Source organism: Salvelinus alpinus, chromosome 2 (assembly GCF_045679555.1).
Source record: "Salvelinus alpinus chromosome 2, SLU_Salpinus.1, whole genome shotgun sequence".
NCBI classification, from domain to species: domain Eukaryota; kingdom Metazoa; phylum Chordata; class Actinopteri; order Salmoniformes; family Salmonidae; genus Salvelinus; species Salvelinus alpinus.
In genome coordinates this window covers 62934706-62951857 of record NC_092087.1, presented here as the reverse complement: position 1 = coordinate 62951857, position 17152 = coordinate 62934706, and the positions used below count along the sequence as shown (strand labels likewise).

The 17152-nt window shown below is 50.2% G+C and overlaps 8 protein-coding genes across 8 annotated transcripts; all 8 read right to left on the bottom strand.

Annotated features, from left to right (window-relative positions):
* Positions 1-40: 40 nt before the first annotated feature.
* Positions 41-10702, bottom strand: LOC139541119 (histone H2AX-like). The gene is made up of 2 exons (XM_071345377.1): positions 9874-10702; positions 41-502 (listed from the first exon to the last, which is right to left on the bottom strand). The coding sequence occupies exons 1-2, from the start codon at positions 10254-10256 to the stop codon at positions 100-102; spliced, it is 786 nt and encodes a 261-aa protein (XP_071201478.1). The 5' UTR covers positions 10257-10702; the 3' UTR covers positions 41-99.
* LOC139543569 (histone H1-like) lies at positions 1019-2446 on the bottom strand. The gene has a single exon (XM_071349768.1). The coding sequence runs from the start codon at positions 1736-1738 to the stop codon at positions 1115-1117; it is 624 nt and encodes a 207-aa protein (XP_071205869.1). The 5' UTR covers positions 1739-2446; the 3' UTR covers positions 1019-1114.
* LOC139543584 (histone H2B-like) lies at positions 2963-3520 on the bottom strand. The gene has a single exon (XM_071349811.1). It carries the CDS (start codon positions 3503-3505, stop codon positions 3014-3016), a length of 492 nt encoding a protein of 163 aa, XP_071205912.1. The 5' UTR covers positions 3506-3520; the 3' UTR covers positions 2963-3013.
* LOC139543580 (histone H4-like) lies at positions 3937-4983 on the bottom strand. Its single transcript, XM_071349796.1, has one exon. The coding sequence runs from the start codon at positions 4528-4530 to the stop codon at positions 4000-4002; it is 531 nt and encodes a 176-aa protein (XP_071205897.1). The 5' UTR covers positions 4531-4983; the 3' UTR covers positions 3937-3999.
* Positions 8927-9476, bottom strand: LOC139543592 (histone H3). The gene has a single exon (XM_071349841.1). It carries the CDS (start codon positions 9383-9385, stop codon positions 8975-8977), a length of 411 nt encoding a protein of 136 aa, XP_071205942.1. The 5' UTR covers positions 9386-9476; the 3' UTR covers positions 8927-8974.
* An 86-nt stretch (positions 10703-10788) lies between the features above and the next one.
* LOC139543573 (histone H1-like) lies at positions 10789-12208 on the bottom strand. The gene has a single exon (XM_071349783.1). The coding sequence runs from the start codon at positions 11506-11508 to the stop codon at positions 10885-10887; it is 624 nt and encodes a 207-aa protein (XP_071205884.1). The 5' UTR covers positions 11509-12208; the 3' UTR covers positions 10789-10884.
* Positions 12209-12727: 519 nt separating this feature from the next.
* Positions 12728-13285, bottom strand: LOC139543560 (histone H2B-like). Its single transcript, XM_071349757.1, has one exon. The coding sequence runs from the start codon at positions 13268-13270 to the stop codon at positions 12779-12781; it is 492 nt and encodes a 163-aa protein (XP_071205858.1). The 5' UTR covers positions 13271-13285; the 3' UTR covers positions 12728-12778.
* A 416-nt stretch (positions 13286-13701) lies between these two features.
* LOC139543553 (histone H4-like) lies at positions 13702-14792 on the bottom strand. The gene has a single exon (XM_071349746.1). It carries the CDS (start codon positions 14293-14295, stop codon positions 13765-13767), a length of 531 nt encoding a protein of 176 aa, XP_071205847.1. The 5' UTR covers positions 14296-14792; the 3' UTR covers positions 13702-13764.
* Positions 14793-17152: the final 2360 nt, after the last annotated feature.

Below are 17152 nucleotides of genomic sequence, written 5' to 3'. Positions count from 1 at the left end.
CATACAAAGGACACTTTGCGCTTTTGATGAGCTAGGTGGTTGGCTCTTAAAAGAGCCTTTTGGGGGTTGAGTAGTCAAGTTGCAGCCGCAGTAGCGATTTTACTTGGCTTTGACGGCCTTCTCAGTCTTCTTGGGGAGCAGCACTGCCTGGATGTTGGGCAGCACACCACCCTGAGCGATGGTCACGCCGCCAAGCAGTTTGTTCAGCTCCTCGTCGTTACGGACGGCCAGCTGCAGGTGACGGGGGATGATACGAGTCTTCTTGTTGTCACGGGCAGCGTTGCCGGCCAACTCCAGGATCTCAGCAGTCAGGTACTCGAGCACTGCGGCCAGGTACACTGGTGCGCCAGCGCCCACACGCTCGGCGTAGTTGCCTTTGCGCAGCAGCCTGTGCACACGGCCCACGGGGAACTGGAGTCCTGCACGGGATGAACGTGTCTTTGCCTTCGCCCTGGCCTTGCCTCCGGTTTTGCCTCTTCCGCTCATTTTGCTAGCTTCAGTATGTCACAGAAAGTTGAATGAGCCGCTGACACCTCGAGAGCCTTACTTATACCTCGCCACAAGAGGCACCGATTGGCCACCGGGCCGGTGTGGCCTTATCCAATTGGAGTGAGGGACAGACAGACTGTCAGCCCTAAGCCCGCCCTCACCCACCCACACGCAGGCAGCTGAGTGAGAAGGCTCCAAATATGTGACAAATCAAATCATCCAAATGGGAAACACATACGCTATAGTATTAACATGGTTCGGATGATGATTAACACATCACAGCAGCCTGCCTCCTCTCCAATTGGAAATATTAATGGCAATTCTAACACTTCACCACAATTGCTGCTGCTGCACTCTTGAGTGACAATTGTACGCCATTTTGCCACTCCATTATTATGATTGTTATTATATGCCTCTCCCTATCTCTCTCTCCGGGCAGCACACACCCAGAGTGGGAAAATGTGGCGCGTAAAAGTAGCCTGGTGTGCTTGTCATCATTTCATTTTTTTTGCACGACAGGTAGAACATGGAATGACATGCGCTTTTATGGAAAGAGGTGGGTGGCTCTTAAAAGAGCCTTTTGTGGTAACAACATGTGTCGAGTCGAACACCGTTTGGAATAGGTTTACTTCTTCTTGGGGGCTGCCTTCTTGGCCTTGGCTGCCTTGGGCTTGGCTGCTTTGGGCTTGGCTGCCTTGGTAGCCTTCTTGGGGCTCTTGGCCGCCTTCTTGGCCACCGCGGCGGGCTTCTTCACCTTCTTTGGGCTCTTGGCGACCTTTTTGGGTGTAGCGGGCTTCTTGGCCTTCTTGGGGGACTTCTTTGCGGCGACTGCCTTCTTGGCTGCTACCTTCTTGGGCTTCTTCGCCGCGGCGGGCTTCTTGGCGGCCACCTTCTTTGCTTTGGGGGCCGCGGCTTTCTTGGCGGGCTTCTTCGCCTCGACGGCTTTGTTGTTGAGCTTGAAGGAGCCGGAGGCACCGGTGCCCTTGGTCTGGACCAGGGTGCCCTTGGTGACGAGGCTCTTGACGGCGATCTTGACGCGGGAGTTGTTCTTCTCCACGTCGTAGCCGCCTGCCGCCAGACTCTTCTTGAGCGCGGCCAGGGACACGCCGCTCCTCTCCTTGGAGGCGGACACCGCCTTGACGATGAGCTCGCCTACGCTGGGTCCCGCTTTCTTGGCCTTGGCCGCTGCCTTCTTCTTGGGTGCCTTGGCCGGCGCGGCGGCGGCGGGTGCTGGTGCGACTTCTGCCATGGTCCGGTAAACACACACACTTACTGAACACTACGGTAGTCTGTGAGGAGGAGTACTTTGCTGTAGACGCTGCTCTGCGCTATTGAAGCTCCACACCGTGCAGGGGGCTGGCCTTAAACGCGACATGAGAACCATGTAGACTCAAGCCACCCAGCTCGACTTCTCCGGGCTGGCCAAATTCTCTTTCACTTGTGTTTTCTGGTCGCCAATATCGGTCCAAAAGTCACCGACGGAGCCGTGTTTTTGGCCCAAAAGCGAACGGCCCAGCGAGCAGACTTGTCTCCGTTCAGAATAAAGTCATGTGGGCTGCAGAAGGCCCGTGCATTTTGTTGCGACTCGCTCAAAACCTCACCGTTCGACTGTCGGCTGGAGCTGTGCGCACTGCTTTTCCTGTGCTATTTGTCTCCTAAATGGCCTAAAAGTGCATCCGATTGCGAGCACCATTGATTGTGTACTGAGCCGAGATGTCTGGCAAGGGAATCAGATGCTTTGGCGTCCCCTGATGTGGCCCTGGGTGTTTTAAAGGAGAGCTCTTTTGGGGACCTTAAAACACATGCACTTGTGAGGCCTGGCGGAGACTAGTGTTGTACTCCAACTTTCAACTTGAATTCGTCATGTGTCCAGGACGCACACAATATACACTGCTTACTTGCCCTGTGTGTGTGTGATGTTGTATTAGTGCTTTTGTTGGATTTGGAGCCTCTTATTTGGACACAGTGTGTGTGTGTGTGTGTCTTTTTTTGCCGATAGGTAGTCTCTCTCTCTGTCTGTCTACTAATCAATGTATCAATGCTTGACTCCGCAGCGTGACTCGACTGGTGCCGGTCTTTGTGTCTGTGGGTCTTGGTGTCTGCCTGGCTGTGCGGCCGGCGCTATGGAGGCTGGCGCCCCGTGTGGGCCTGATATAGGGCTAGAGAGTAGAGTGTCTCTCTGTGTAGCTAGTGCATGTGAGTGAGTGGAACAAGGGCTTTATAGATCAATATTTGTACAGTGGCCTCCCCCCCCTCCCCTCCCCTCCACTACTCTAGTCCTTGGAGCACTAGTGGAATCCCACTCCCTTTGTCTACTGGCATGTGCACAATCATCATCTTTTCATTCATAAAAAAAAAACCTCTTTTATTGCATAGACTTATTCCACAATCACAACTTTCCCTCTACTCTGTTAGGCATGTTCTCCAGACACATTCATTTGTGATGGATTTGCTTTTTTCACTGAAGGGGTGGGTGGCTCTTAAAAGAGCCTTTGGGTTAGTACAGCACTCCAAATTGGGCTGTTTACTTGGAGCTGGTGTATTTGGTCACGGCCTTGGTGCCCTCGGACACCGCGTGCTTGGCCAGCTCTCCGGGGAGCAGCAGGCGCACTGCGGTCTGGATCTCCCTGGAGGTGATGGTGGAACGCTTGTTGTAGTGGGCCAGGCGAGAGGACTCTCCGGCGATACGCTCGAAGATGTCGTTCACGAACGAGTTCATGATTCCCATGGCCTTGGAGGAGATGCCGGTGTCGGGGTGGACCTGCTTCAGCACTTTGTACACGTAAATGGCGTAGCTCTCCTTCCTCGACTTTCGGCGCTTCTTGCCGCCTTTCCCCGCGGTCTTGGTGACGGCTTTCTTGGAGCCCTTCTTGGGCGCGGACTTTGCTGGCTCTGGCATGATGCTGATGCGTCGAATGATGGGCTGGACTGCGCTTTCCCCTCTTATGAAGAGGAAGCTAAGCAAATTCAGCGGCCGTGGACACGCCCCTGCTTTCTCATAGGTCCCTGCTTTCATTTGCCCAGTGGAGCCGAGCGCGCGTAAGAGCCTTCCACTCAGAGGCTGCCTTCCCTAACAAAGACCTGTGCGCCCTACCTCCCCCAATTCCATAGCCTACGCTCTTTTACCGGTGGGCAAAATGTGTGTTTCCAAAAAGAGAGGGGGGAGGGGGGAATGCATATCCTACAATGGCCCACAGTCACACTCCCTTTTTCGACTTAGTGGGGGGTTTCCCAGCCACCGAATTATGCTGGCTTTATGTGGGGGGGGGGGGGGGGGGGTGCCTCAAAATACAACTGTTTCTACACTGTCACAATTGCACCGAGCCTGCACTGAACATAAGAGTCCTGTCATTGACACTCCCTGTCCACTCGAGAGCGGCTCATAGTTTCTTATAACTCTACAATCTGCATACGACAATGGAATTGGCTCTTTTGAAGCGGATGTGGGTGGCTCTTAAAAGAGCCTTTGGTTTCAAGTCGGGATGTTTAGACGTTCCGAAAAGAGTGCGTTTAACCGCCGAAGCCGTACAGGGTGCGTCCCTGGCGTTTCAGAGCGTAGACCACGTCCATGGCGGTAACGGTCTTCCTCTTGGCGTGCTCGGTGTAGGTGACGGCGTCACGGATCACGTTCTCCAGGAACACCTTAAGGACACCGCGGGTCTCCTCGTAGATCAGGCCGGAGATACGCTTCACGCCGCCACGGCGAGCCAGACGGCGGATAGCGGGCTTGGTGATTCCCTGGATGTTATCGCGCAGAACCTTACGGTGACGCTTGGCGCCTCCTTTTCCGAGTCCCTTGCCGCCTTTGCCTCTTCCAGACATCGTGTGTTGTTCGCTAGTGGAGTTCAAGTGAATAATGACGTATTTCGCGGTGCGTGGTGCTCTTATTATCTGCAGTTGGAGGACCTGATTGAAGGCAGTGGCACAGAAAGCGCGCGCTTTTGCCCGGCCTCTGTTGCAAAGGGGAGGAGGGAGGGAGGAGCGATAGGGGTTCTGCCGAGAAGAAATGAAAGCATGGCCAAACAGTGACAACTGGGTCATCCACTAGTACTCTATGTTCCACAGTAGTTGAATCAGCTGTGCCTCTCCAGGGCTACAACAAAAATGCCTACTGGTAGGCTACTCTACCCCTGGAGTTGGGAAACACTGATTTAGTAGAATTCAACCCACTGCGGTTTCCCCACCAATAGAGACAGGCCTAAACAGGTGGAATAGAGGTCCCAGTTAGAAAGGACAAACGAAGGTGACTCTTCCACACACGTAATAACAAGTACTAACACACCAAACCTTCATGCCATAATTGAGACACCGTCAAATCCAAACGGGGAAACAAAAACACATGGAATGCCATAATAAAGCCAATGTGGGCCGTTAATGTCACCTCGTCAGTCATGTTGCTATTGAAGGCCGTGTAATATAACATCGTTCTTCTTTTTTCTTCCCTACACAGGATCCGGCCTGACGGTCAGGGAGCCAAGAGGACACGAGGTGCCGATGTGAAGGGTGGTGATACCTCTGTAAGGTGAAACAGCAGTAAAACATTCCTCAGAGACACACACACACACACACACAATGAAGGGATAGTTTTCTATTTCATACAGAGGTGATAGGGATGTGCAAATATTGTATTGTACTTGTGTTCACAAACCAATAACAAAGCGTCTTATTATGGAATGAGTGGATCATTTTTAGCCCAGATAGCACTATGGCTATATATATATTCCACTTCAAATGACCGCCACAGAAGGAGGGCTCATCTCAACAGGTCATTTGAAAAGGGACACGTACTGGCAATTGATCAATCGGTGCAGTTTATTCACACCTCAAATGTCACTAGCTTTCATCTTACTACTTATTGTTGCCATAATTGTCTCAGGCCTCGGTTTAGTTTAGATTGCCTTTTAGGAGAAGGACTGACAAGCTTTCGACTAGGTGGGATACAGCTAGTGTCACAAAGTCACTTTGTCATAGCAGGTTAGGAGAAATAGGTTCAGGTTAGAAAAAGGGTTAGGCTTACCCTAAATGTCACTTCCCCTCGTAGTTGTACTCCGTGTACGCACAACCGACTTACAAGTCATCACACAGAGAGCACACTTGAAGCGCAACTGCACTGTCTGGAAGACAGCGCCTGACTGAATTGGAATCCCTCAAACGGCACACTAACTGCATTCCGCTTTATGATGTCACAGTCAGGCCCTCGGAACACCGGTCCTCAACATTCTCAAACACCTTGGATACCGAAGGCAAACATTCTCCATTCACTCACATTCACAAATCAACCAGGGAGAAGGCTGCCAGGAATTGGATGGTGAAAAAAGCTCACCTCCTTCACAGAGCAACATCATAGGACTGGGAGCGAACGATACTCTGTCCGAGGACGTGCTCGGGGCCTTGTGTTCAACAGCAGGTTAGACTCTGTCAATTGTTCCCTTCAACTGCTTGCATTCCCCCTATTATCAACAGCTGTGTTCCTCTATAGGCTACACTGCAGATACTTCACCTGTAGAGTACAATAACAAATCACACAGGGCCTGTTCTGTTACCACACCCTATAGGCTAGGAGTTTCACTTGGACCACAGTCACATCGGTAGTAAATAGCCTGCAGCGTAACTGACTGGGACATAAAGGGGAAATGGAAGGGGGGGGGGGGGGGGACACACTGATTAAAACTCCTACCAACATACAATGTATTGTAATTAAAATATATTTAGCAGATCTTATTGCGGGTGTAGGGAAATGCTTGTGTTGCGATCTCCGACAGCACAGTCATGTCTAACAATATACCCACATTGAACAAAAGGAATGGAATTACAATACATCGATATATGGACGAGCAATGTCAGAGCGGCATAGACTAACATACCTAAGAATAGAATACTGTATATCCATATGACACGAGTCATGCAAACTAGCACCGCATGATGAAAGTGACCAGTGTTCCATTAATCAAGCGCCCAGTGATTTGGAACACAAACACACACCTCACCACGTTGCAAGACAGGAATGAAGACGTGATTTAGGTCGAGATGCAATGTTGACACCCTATGCTTCCTTTAGGAGCTCAAAGGAATAGGTCAACCCATATAGATACGGAGGCGTTGACTAGAAGTCATGTTGCCAACACTGCCCTTCAATTCATTCAAGCCTAGAAGGAATACATACGTCTGCTCGTCATTCAAGCCACATAGGGAGGGATCTTGGCACCACCTGCTGGATCAGAAGTGCTACTCGCAATGGCACACAGAGCATTTATCCCTCAACCTGATGCAATTTGCACAAGTATGTGGTCCAAAAAAAAACACTAACTACAACAGATCATCAAATAGGCAGAGGTTCCAAAACTCCAAACACATGTTCGTGTAGAGTACCTCCAAATGTAGATTGGAAGAAATGAAATATAACATGTTCTCCTAGGTCACGTGAGCATTGCATTGTGGAAAAGTATGACTTTAGAAGAGCATGTCTTGAAATGTGAAGCGTGTATTTGGAGATGACTCACAGAATAGCTTTGGTGAACAAGTAACTGTACGTCACTGTGACTTCATTTGACTGCTCTTAAATCATATTCACTTTATCTCCTGCAGATATGGAACACAACGTTCATGTGAATGTATGTTTCTCAAGTGTCAGTACTGCTTTATTAAAAAAGGATTGCTACTTTTCTCTCTAGCCTAGTGCACTCTTTATCTGTAGGCAGCTGCCATTATATCATATAGGCTATAGGACAACTTTTTCTCCACGACTACATCTTACACCAATGCACCCCGAGAAAGGTTTTGTTGCAGTGACCAGGGAAAGTGTGTGGGAAAAAACGTGGACGATTCTGTCTCCAATGTTGGATGAGGGCTGTACTGAACTGTGCCTATAGCATGTCACAAATCACTCCAACGGGAAATAGGTCTTGGCAAATGTCCTTTTCAGCACCACGGAGCTCCGCTATTATCTGTCTCGTGAGTGCTGAATACAGCAACGCATGCGCAGAGATGTCCTGTCTGCTATCCTGATTTGGCTAAAGGTTCGCCTCCACTTTTTGCCTGTGCCACGCGTCTGACTATAGTAGATTATCCCTTTGGATTGATGCCTTTGCATTCAACGGGTTATGTCGTTTTCCCACCTCTTTTGACCGGCGTTCTTTCTATTCGCCGTTTGCTTTATAGGCCCATCACTTTAGCTGTGTGATTTCGGCATTTAACCGGCAGCCTGTATTTAGGGCCTTTACTGTGTCTTATCATTTGTTTCGATTGCTGAGCAGATCTTCTTGCGCGTAGGTGATTTAGCTACACTGTGTAAAAATACATAAAATAAAAAATAAAAATAAAGGATGTGTCAGCCCAACAACCACAAAAACCAACTAACAAATAGACTCATTCAAGTATGCTCTACATCGGTGCACTCAACATTGACATACATTCGAAACAAAGAACACATGAAGACTAAATCTCACTTCAGAAGTCCACTTCTAATCTATGCACTTCTGAGGCAGTCAATTCCTTATGAAGTCTATGCAGCTGGTGATTGCAATTATGGAATTGGTCAACTGACGTGCAATAGGACTAATCATTGCAGCCGCTTGTGTCCTGTTTCATAACAGCTGTTTTGCAAGCCCTTGATGATTACATCTTTTGATTCCTGCTGTCCCGATAGCTTTTCTCTTAAGGGATCTCCGATGTCGTCTAAAGGAGGAACAATGGGTATGTAATAGGATTAGTCAGAGATATCATTTTTGGGTCAATACCTTAGTCAGTCGCATGAATTATGGGGTGCACATGTTTTTGCCTTTTTTTCAACGGTCACATGGCACAGAAATGATGGAATGGGGATTTTCAACTAAGTCATTGACACAATCTAGCATGTTACATTCCAACAGCTATTGGATTCGAAAAAGCACCACGCGTACAACTTGGGGACCCGAGGACCGAGTTTGGGAAACGCTGGCCTGAAGATCAAATACCACTACGATGTTGGCACTAGCCGCGTTTAACCACTAGATGGCCTCCGTGCTCCACGGTAAAGTTTTCCCCTCTGCACGAGTCTCTCAGCAGCACTGCAGTACGGGGCTTTCATCAAAGTCTGGTGGCATGCTATGTTTTTCCTAGCTACAAAGTGACCATTTTTTGACACATGTCATTACTTTCACTCATTACTGCTAGTGTATTTTGCCCTCCTTTGTCAAACTTTTTGACTCTTCTACTCTAGGCATACATACATGTGGTCACATCACTCTCTCTTTTAGCAGATCATATCGAAGCTACAATTACGCAAGGGAAAACGTGCAATACGTCACCTTTATTTAACTAGGTACGTCAGTTAAGAACCAACGCTTATTTGCAATCACGGCCGGTTGTGATACAGCCGGGAATCGAACCACAGTCTGTAAGTCGACAACATACATGGTGGGAAATGGAACAATTGTGCCTTTTTGACGGAAATATGGAGGTGGCTCTTAAAAGAGCCTTTGGGGGATTTTGGTGATCAGGTCATCGTTTAAGCGCGCTCTCCGCGAATACGACGGGCCAGCTGGATGTCCTTGGGCATGATGGTCACCCTCTTGGCGTGGATGGCGCACAGATTGGTGTCCTCGAACAGGCCGACCAGGTAAGCCTCGCTAGCCTCCTGCAGGGCCATCACGGCGGAACTCTGGAAGCGCAGGTCGGTCTTGAAGTCCTGGGCAATTTCTCTCACCAGGCGCTGGAAGGGCAGTTTGCGGATCAGCAGCTCAGTGGACTTCTGGTAACGACGGATCTCTCGCAGAGCCACGGTGCCGGGCCTGTAACGGTGAGGCTTCTTCACGCCGCCGGTGGCCGGGGCGCTCTTGCGCGCAGCCTTGGTGGCGAGCTGCTTCCTGGGTGCTTTGCCACCGGTGGATTTGCGAGCGGTTTGCTTGGTTCTGGCCATGGCGCTAGCTAGCTTCCTTCTTTCACAGTCAGAGTATAGCCTCCAAATGACTATGTGAAGTTTATAAAGCCGGCAGCGGCGTCTGCTGATTGGACACCATCTACGCACCACCCTGATTGGCCCGTTGCGGAGGCCTCCTCCGCCGCCCATTGGACGGGAGGCTCGGCCTCTCCCTGCCTCCCCAAAATGCAACCCCCACCCTCCCTCCCTCCCCGACGCGCGCTTGGCTCTTTTGTTAGGGCCGACACTTTACTTTACGCGCATTAATAGCGGCCCACCGGCCCAACTCCAGAGTGCAATGCTATGGCTAACGAGGCCTAGTAGGTGTTATTGTTCATTCAACGCCTCATGTGGGCGGCCACTTGATACGGTGCCCTGTAAGTGGCATACAAAGGACACTTTGCGCTTTTGATGAGCTAGGTGGTTGGCTCTTAAAAGAGCCTTTTGGGGGTTGAGTAGTCAAGTTGCAGCCGCAGTAGCGATTTTACTTGGCTTTGACGGCCTTCTCAGTCTTCTTGGGGAGCAGCACTGCCTGGATGTTGGGCAGCACACCACCCTGAGCGATGGTCACGCCGCCAAGCAGTTTGTTCAGCTCCTCGTCGTTACGGACGGCCAGCTGCAGGTGACGGGGGATGATACGAGTCTTCTTGTTGTCACGGGCAGCGTTGCCGGCCAACTCCAGGATCTCAGCAGTCAGGTACTCGAGCACTGCGGCCAGGTACACTGGTGCGCCAGCGCCCACACGCTCGGCGTAGTTGCCTTTGCGCAGCAGCCTGTGCACACGGCCCACGGGGAACTGGAGTCCTGCACGGGATGAACGTGTCTTTGCCTTCGCCCTGGCCTTGCCTCCGGTTTTGCCTCTTCCGCTCATTTTGCTAGCTTCAGTATGTCACAGAAAGTTGAATGAGCCGCTGACACCTCGAGAGCCTTACTTATACCTCGCCACAAGAGGCACCGATTGGCCACCGGGCCGGTGTGGCCTTATCCAATTGGAGTGAGGGACAGACAGACTGTCAGCCCTAAGCCCGCCCTCACCCACCCACACGCAGGCAGCTGAGTGAGAAGGCTCCAAATATGTGACAAATCAAATCATCCAAATGGGAAACACATACGCTATAGTATTAACATGGTTCGGATGATGATTAACACATCACAGCAGCCTGCCTCCTCTCCAATTGGAAATATTAATGGCAATTCTAACACTTCACCACAATTGCTGCTGCTGCACTCTTGAGTGACAATTGTACGCCATTTTGCCACTCCATTATTATGATTGTTATTATATGCCTCTCCCTATCTCTCTCTCCGGGCAGCACACACCCAGAGTGGGAAAATGTGGCGCGTAAAAGTAGCCTGGTGTGCTTGTCATCATTTCATTTTTTTTGCACGACAGGTAGAACATGGAATGACATGCGCTTTTATGGAAAGAGGTGGGTGGCTCTTAAAAGAGCCTTTTGTGGTAACAACATGTGTCGAGTCGAACACCGTTTGGAATAGGTTTACTTCTTCTTGGGGGCTGCCTTCTTGGCCTTGGCTGCCTTGGGCTTGGCTGCTTTGGGCTTGGCTGCCTTGGTAGCCTTCTTGGGGCTCTTGGCCGCCTTCTTGGCCACCGCGGCGGGCTTCTTCACCTTCTTTGGGCTCTTGGCGACCTTTTTGGGTGTAGCGGGCTTCTTGGCCTTCTTGGGGGACTTCTTTGCGGCGACTGCCTTCTTGGCTGCTACCTTCTTGGGCTTCTTCGCCGCGGCGGGCTTCTTGGCGGCCACCTTCTTTGCTTTGGGGGCCGCGGCTTTCTTGGCGGGCTTCTTCGCCTCGACGGCTTTGTTGTTGAGCTTGAAGGAGCCGGAGGCACCGGTGCCCTTGGTCTGGACCAGGGTGCCCTTGGTGACGAGGCTCTTGACGGCGATCTTGACGCGGGAGTTGTTCTTCTCCACGTCGTAGCCGCCTGCCGCCAGACTCTTCTTGAGCGCGGCCAGGGACACGCCGCTCCTCTCCTTGGAGGCGGACACCGCCTTGACGATGAGCTCGCCTACGCTGGGTCCCGCTTTCTTGGCCTTGGCCGCTGCCTTCTTCTTGGGTGCCTTGGCCGGCGCGGCGGCGGCGGGTGCTGGTGCGACTTCTGCCATGGTCCGGTAAACACACACACTTACTGAACACTACGGTAGTCTGTGAGGAGGAGTACTTTGCTGTAGACGCTGCTCTGCGCTATTGAAGCTCCACACCGTGCAGGGGGCTGGCCTTAAACGCGACATGAGAACCATGTAGACTCAAGCCACCCAGCTCGACTTCTCCGGGCTGGCCAAATTCTCTTTCACTTGTGTTTTCTGGTCGCCAATATCGGTCCAAAAGTCACCGACGGAGCCGTGTTTTTGGCCCAAAAGCGAACGGCCCAGCGAGCAGACTTGTCTCCGTTCAGAATAAAGTCATGTGGGCTGCAGAAGGCCCGTGCATTTTGTTGCGACTCGCTCAAAACCTCACCGTTCGACTGTCGGCTGGAGCTGTGCGCACTGCTTTTCCTGTGCTATTTGTCTCCTAAATGGCCTAAAAGTGCATCCGATTGCGAGCACCATTGATTGTGTACTGAGCCGAGATGTCTGGCAAGGGAATCAGATGCTTTGGCGTCCCCTGATGTGGCCCTGGGTGTTTTAAAGGAGAGCTCTTTTGGGGACCTTAAAACACATGCACTTGTGAGGCCTGGCGGAGACTAGTGTTGTACTCCAACTTTCAACTTGAATTCGTCATGTGTCCAGGACGCACACAATATACACTGCTTACTTGCCCTGTGTGTGTGTGATGTTGTATTAGTGCTTTTGTTGGATTTGGAGCCTCTTATTTGGACACAGTGTGTGTGTGTGTGTGTCTTTTTTTGCCGATAGGTAGTCTCTCTCTCTGTCTGTCTACTAATCAATGTATCAATGCTTGACTCCGCAGCGTGACTCGACTGGTGCCGGTCTTTGTGTCTGTGGGTCTTGGTGTCTGCCTGTGCGGCCGGCGCTATGGAGGCTGGCGCCCCGTGTGGGCCTGATATAGGGCTAGAGAGTAGAGTGTCTCTCTGTGTAGCTAGTGCATGTGAGTGAGTGGAACAAGGGCTTTATAGATCAATATTTGTACAGTGGCCTCCCCCCCTCCCCTCCCCTCCACTACTCTAGTCCTTGGAGCACTAGTGGAATCCCACTCCCTTTGTCTACTGGCATGTGCACAATCATCATCTTTTCATTCATAAAAAAAAAACCTCTTTTATTGCATAGACTTATTCCACAATCACAACTTTCCCTCTACTCTGTTAGGCATGTTCTCCAGACACATTCATTTGTGATGGATTTGCTTTTTTCACTGAAGGGGTGGGTGGCTCTTAAAAGAGCCTTTGGGTTAGTACAGCACTCCAAATTGGGCTGTTTACTTGGAGCTGGTGTATTTGGTCACGGCCTTGGTGCCCTCGGACACCGCGTGCTTGGCCAGCTCTCCGGGGAGCAGCAGGCGCACTGCGGTCTGGATCTCCCTGGAGGTGATGGTGGAACGCTTGTTGTAGTGGGCCAGGCGAGAGGACTCTCCGGCGATACGCTCGAAGATGTCGTTCACGAACGAGTTCATGATTCCCATGGCCTTGGAGGAGATGCCGGTGTCGGGGTGGACCTGCTTCAGCACTTTGTACACGTAAATGGCGTAGCTCTCCTTCCTCGACTTTCGGCGCTTCTTGCCGCCTTTCCCCGCGGTCTTGGTGACGGCTTTCTTGGAGCCCTTCTTGGGCGCGGACTTTGCTGGCTCTGGCATGATGCTGATGCGTCGAATGATGGGCTGGACTGCGCTTTCCCCTCTTATGAAGAGGAAGCTAAGCAAATTCAGCGGCCGTGGACACGCCCCTGCTTTCTCATAGGTCCCTGCTTTCATTTGCCCAGTGGAGCCGAGCGCGCGTAAGAGCCTTCCACTCAGAGGCTGCCTTCCCTAACAAAGACCTGTGCGCCCTACCTCCCCCAATTCCATAGCCTACGCTCTTTTACCGGTGGGCAAAATGTGTGTTTCCAAAAAGAGAGGGGGGAGGGGGGAATGCATATCCTACAATGGCCCACAGTCACACTCCCTTTTTCGACTTAGTGGGGGGTTTCCCAGCCACCGAATTATGCTGGCTTTATGTGGGGGGGGGGGGGGGGGGGTGCCTCAAAATACAACTGTTTCTACACTGTCACAATTGCACCGAGCCTGCACTGAACATAAGAGTCCTGTCATTGACACTCCCTGTCCACTCGAGAGCGGCTCATAGTTTCTTATAACTCTACAATCTGCATACGACAATGGAATTGGCTCTTTTGAAGCGGATGTGGGTGGCTCTTAAAAGAGCCTTTGGTTTCAAGTCGGGATGTTTAGACGTTCCGAAAAGAGTGCGTTTAACCGCCGAAGCCGTACAGGGTGCGTCCCTGGCGTTTCAGAGCGTAGACCACGTCCATGGCGGTAACGGTCTTCCTCTTGGCGTGCTCGGTGTAGGTGACGGCGTCACGGATCACGTTCTCCAGGAACACCTTAAGGACACCGCGGGTCTCCTCGTAGATCAGGCCGGAGATACGCTTCACGCCGCCACGGCGAGCCAGACGGCGGATAGCGGGCTTGGTGATTCCCTGGATGTTATCGCGCAGAACCTTACGGTGACGCTTGGCGCCTCCTTTTCCGAGTCCCTTGCCGCCTTTGCCTCTTCCAGACATCGTGTGTTGTTCGCTAGTGGAGTTCAAGTGAATAATGACGTATTTCGCGGTGCGTGGTGCTCTTATTATCTGCAGTTGGAGGACCTGATTGAAGGCAGTGGCACAGAAAGCGCGCGCTTTTGCCCGGCCTCTGTTGCAAAGGGGAGGAGGGAGGGAGGAGCGATAGGGGTTCTGCCGAGAAGAAATGAAAGCATGGCCAAACAGTGACAACTGGGTCATCCACTAGTACTCTATGTTCCACAGTAGTTGAATCAGCTGTGCCTCTCCAGGGCTACAACAAAAATGCCTACTGGTAGGCTACTCTACCCCTGGAGTTGGGAAACACTGATTTAGTAGAATTCAACCCACTGCGGTTTCCCCACCAATAGAGACAGGCCTAAACAGGTGGAATAGAGGTCCCAGTTAGAAAGGACAAACGAAGGTGACTCTTCCACACACGTAATAACAAGTACTAACACACCAAACCTTCATGCCATAATTGAGACACCGTCAAATCCAAACGGGGAAACAAAAACACATGGAATGCCATAATAAAGCCAATGTGGGCCGTTAATGTCACCTCGTCAGTCATGTTGCTATTGAAGGCCGTGTAATATAACATCGTTCTTCTTTTTTCTTCCCTACACAGGATCCGGCCTGACGGTCAGGGAGCCAAGAGGACACGAGGTGCCGATGTGAAGGGTGGTGATACCTCTGTAAGGTGAAACAGCAGTAAAACATTCCTCAGAGACACACACACACACACACACACAATGAAGGGATAGTTTTCTATTTCATACAGAGGTGATAGGGATGTGCAAATATTGTATTGTACTTGTGTTCACAAACCAATAACAAAGCGTCTTATTATGGAATGAGTGGATCATTTTTAGCCCAGATAGCACTATGGCTATATATATATTCCACTTCAAATGACCGCCACAGAAGGAGGGCTCATCTCAACAGGTCATTTGAAAAGGGACACGTACTGGCAATTGATCAATCGGTGCAGTTTATTCACACCTCAAATGTCACTAGCTTTCATCTTACTACTTATTGTTGCCATAATTGTCTCAGGCCTCGGTTTAGTTTAGATTGCCTTTTAGGAGAAGGACTGACAAGCTTTCGACTAGGTGGGATACAGCTAGTGTCACAAAGTCACTTTGTCATAGCAGGTTAGGAGAAATAGGTTCAGGTTAGAAAAAGGGTTAGGCTTACCCTAAATGTCACTTCCCCTCGTAGTTGTACTCCGTGTACGCACAACCGACTTACAAGTCATCACACAGAGAGCACACTTGAAGCGCAACTGCACTGTCTGGAAGACAGCGCCTGACTGAATTGGAATCCCTCAAACGGCACACTAACTGCATTCCGCTTTATGATGTCACAGTCAGGCCCTCGGAACACCGGTCCTCAACATTCTCAAACACCTTGGATACCGAAGGCAAACATTCTCCATTCACTCACATTCACAAATCAACCAGGGAGAAGGCTGCCAGGAATTGGATGGTGAAAAAAGCTCACCTCCTTCACAGAGCAACATCATAGGACTGGGAGCGAACGATACTCTGTCCGAGGACGTGCTCGGGGCCTTGTGTTCAACAGCAGGTTAGACTCTGTCAATTGTTCCCTTCAACTGCTTGCATTCCCCCTATTATCAACAGCTGTGTTCCTCTATAGGCTACACTGCAGATACTTCACCTGTAGAGTACAATAACAAATCACACAGGGCCTGTTCTGTTACCACACCCTATAGGCTAGGAGTTTCACTTGGACCACAGTCACATCGGTAGTAAATAGCCTGCAGCGTAACTGACTGGGACATAAAGGGGAAATGGAAGGGGGGGGGGGGGGGGACACACTGATTAAAACTCCTACCAACATACAATGTATTGTAATTAAAATATATTTAGCAGATCTTATTGCGGGTGTAGGGAAATGCTTGTGTTGCGATCTCCGACAGCACAGTCATGTCTAACAATATACCCACATTGAACAAAAGGAATGGAATTACAATACATCGATATATGGACGAGCAATGTCAGAGCGGCATAGACTAACATACCTAAGAATAGAATACTGTATATCCATATGACACGAGTCATGCAAACTAGCACCGCATGATGAAAGTGACCAGTGTTCCATTAATCAAGCGCCCAGTGATTTGGAACACAAACACACACCTCACCACGTTGCAAGACAGGAATGAAGACGTGATTTAGGTCGAGATGCAATGTTGACACCCTATGCTTCCTTTAGGAGCTCAAAGGAATAGGTCAACCCATATAGATACGGAGGCGTTGACTAGAAGTCATGTTGCCAACACTGCCCTTCAATTCATTCAAGCCTAGAAGGAATACATACGTCTGCTCGTCATTCAAGCCACATAGGGAGGGATCTTGGCACCACCTGCTGGATCAGAAGTGCTACTCGCAATGGCACACAGAGCATTTATCCCTCAACCTGATGCAATTTGCACAAGTATGTGGTCCAAAAAAAAACACTAACTACAACAGATCATCAAATAGGCAGAGGTTCCAAAACTCCAAACACATGTTCGTGTAGAGTACCTCCAAATGTAGATTGGAAGAAATGAAATATAACATGTTCTCCTAGGTCACGTGAGCATTGCATTGTGGAAAAGTATGACTTTAGAAGAGCATGTCTTGAAATGTGAAGCGTGTATTTGGAGATGACTCACAGAATAGCTTTGGTGAACAAGTAACTGTACGTCACTGTGACTTCATTTGACTGCTCTTAAATCATATTCACTTTATCTCCTGCAGATATGGAACACAACGTTCATGTGAATGTATGTTTCTCAAGTGTCAGTACTGCTTTATTAAAAAAGGATTGCTACTTTTCTCTCTAGCCTAGTGCACTCTTTATCTGTAGGCAGCTGCCATTATATCATATAGGCTATAGGACAACTTTTTCTCCACGACTACATCTTACACCAATGCACCCCGAGAAAGGTTTTGTTGCAGTGACCAGGGAAAGTGTGTGGGAAAAAACGTGGACGATTCTGTCTCCAATGTTGGATGAGGGCTGTACTGAACTGTGCCTATAGCATGTCACAAATCACTCCAACGGGAAA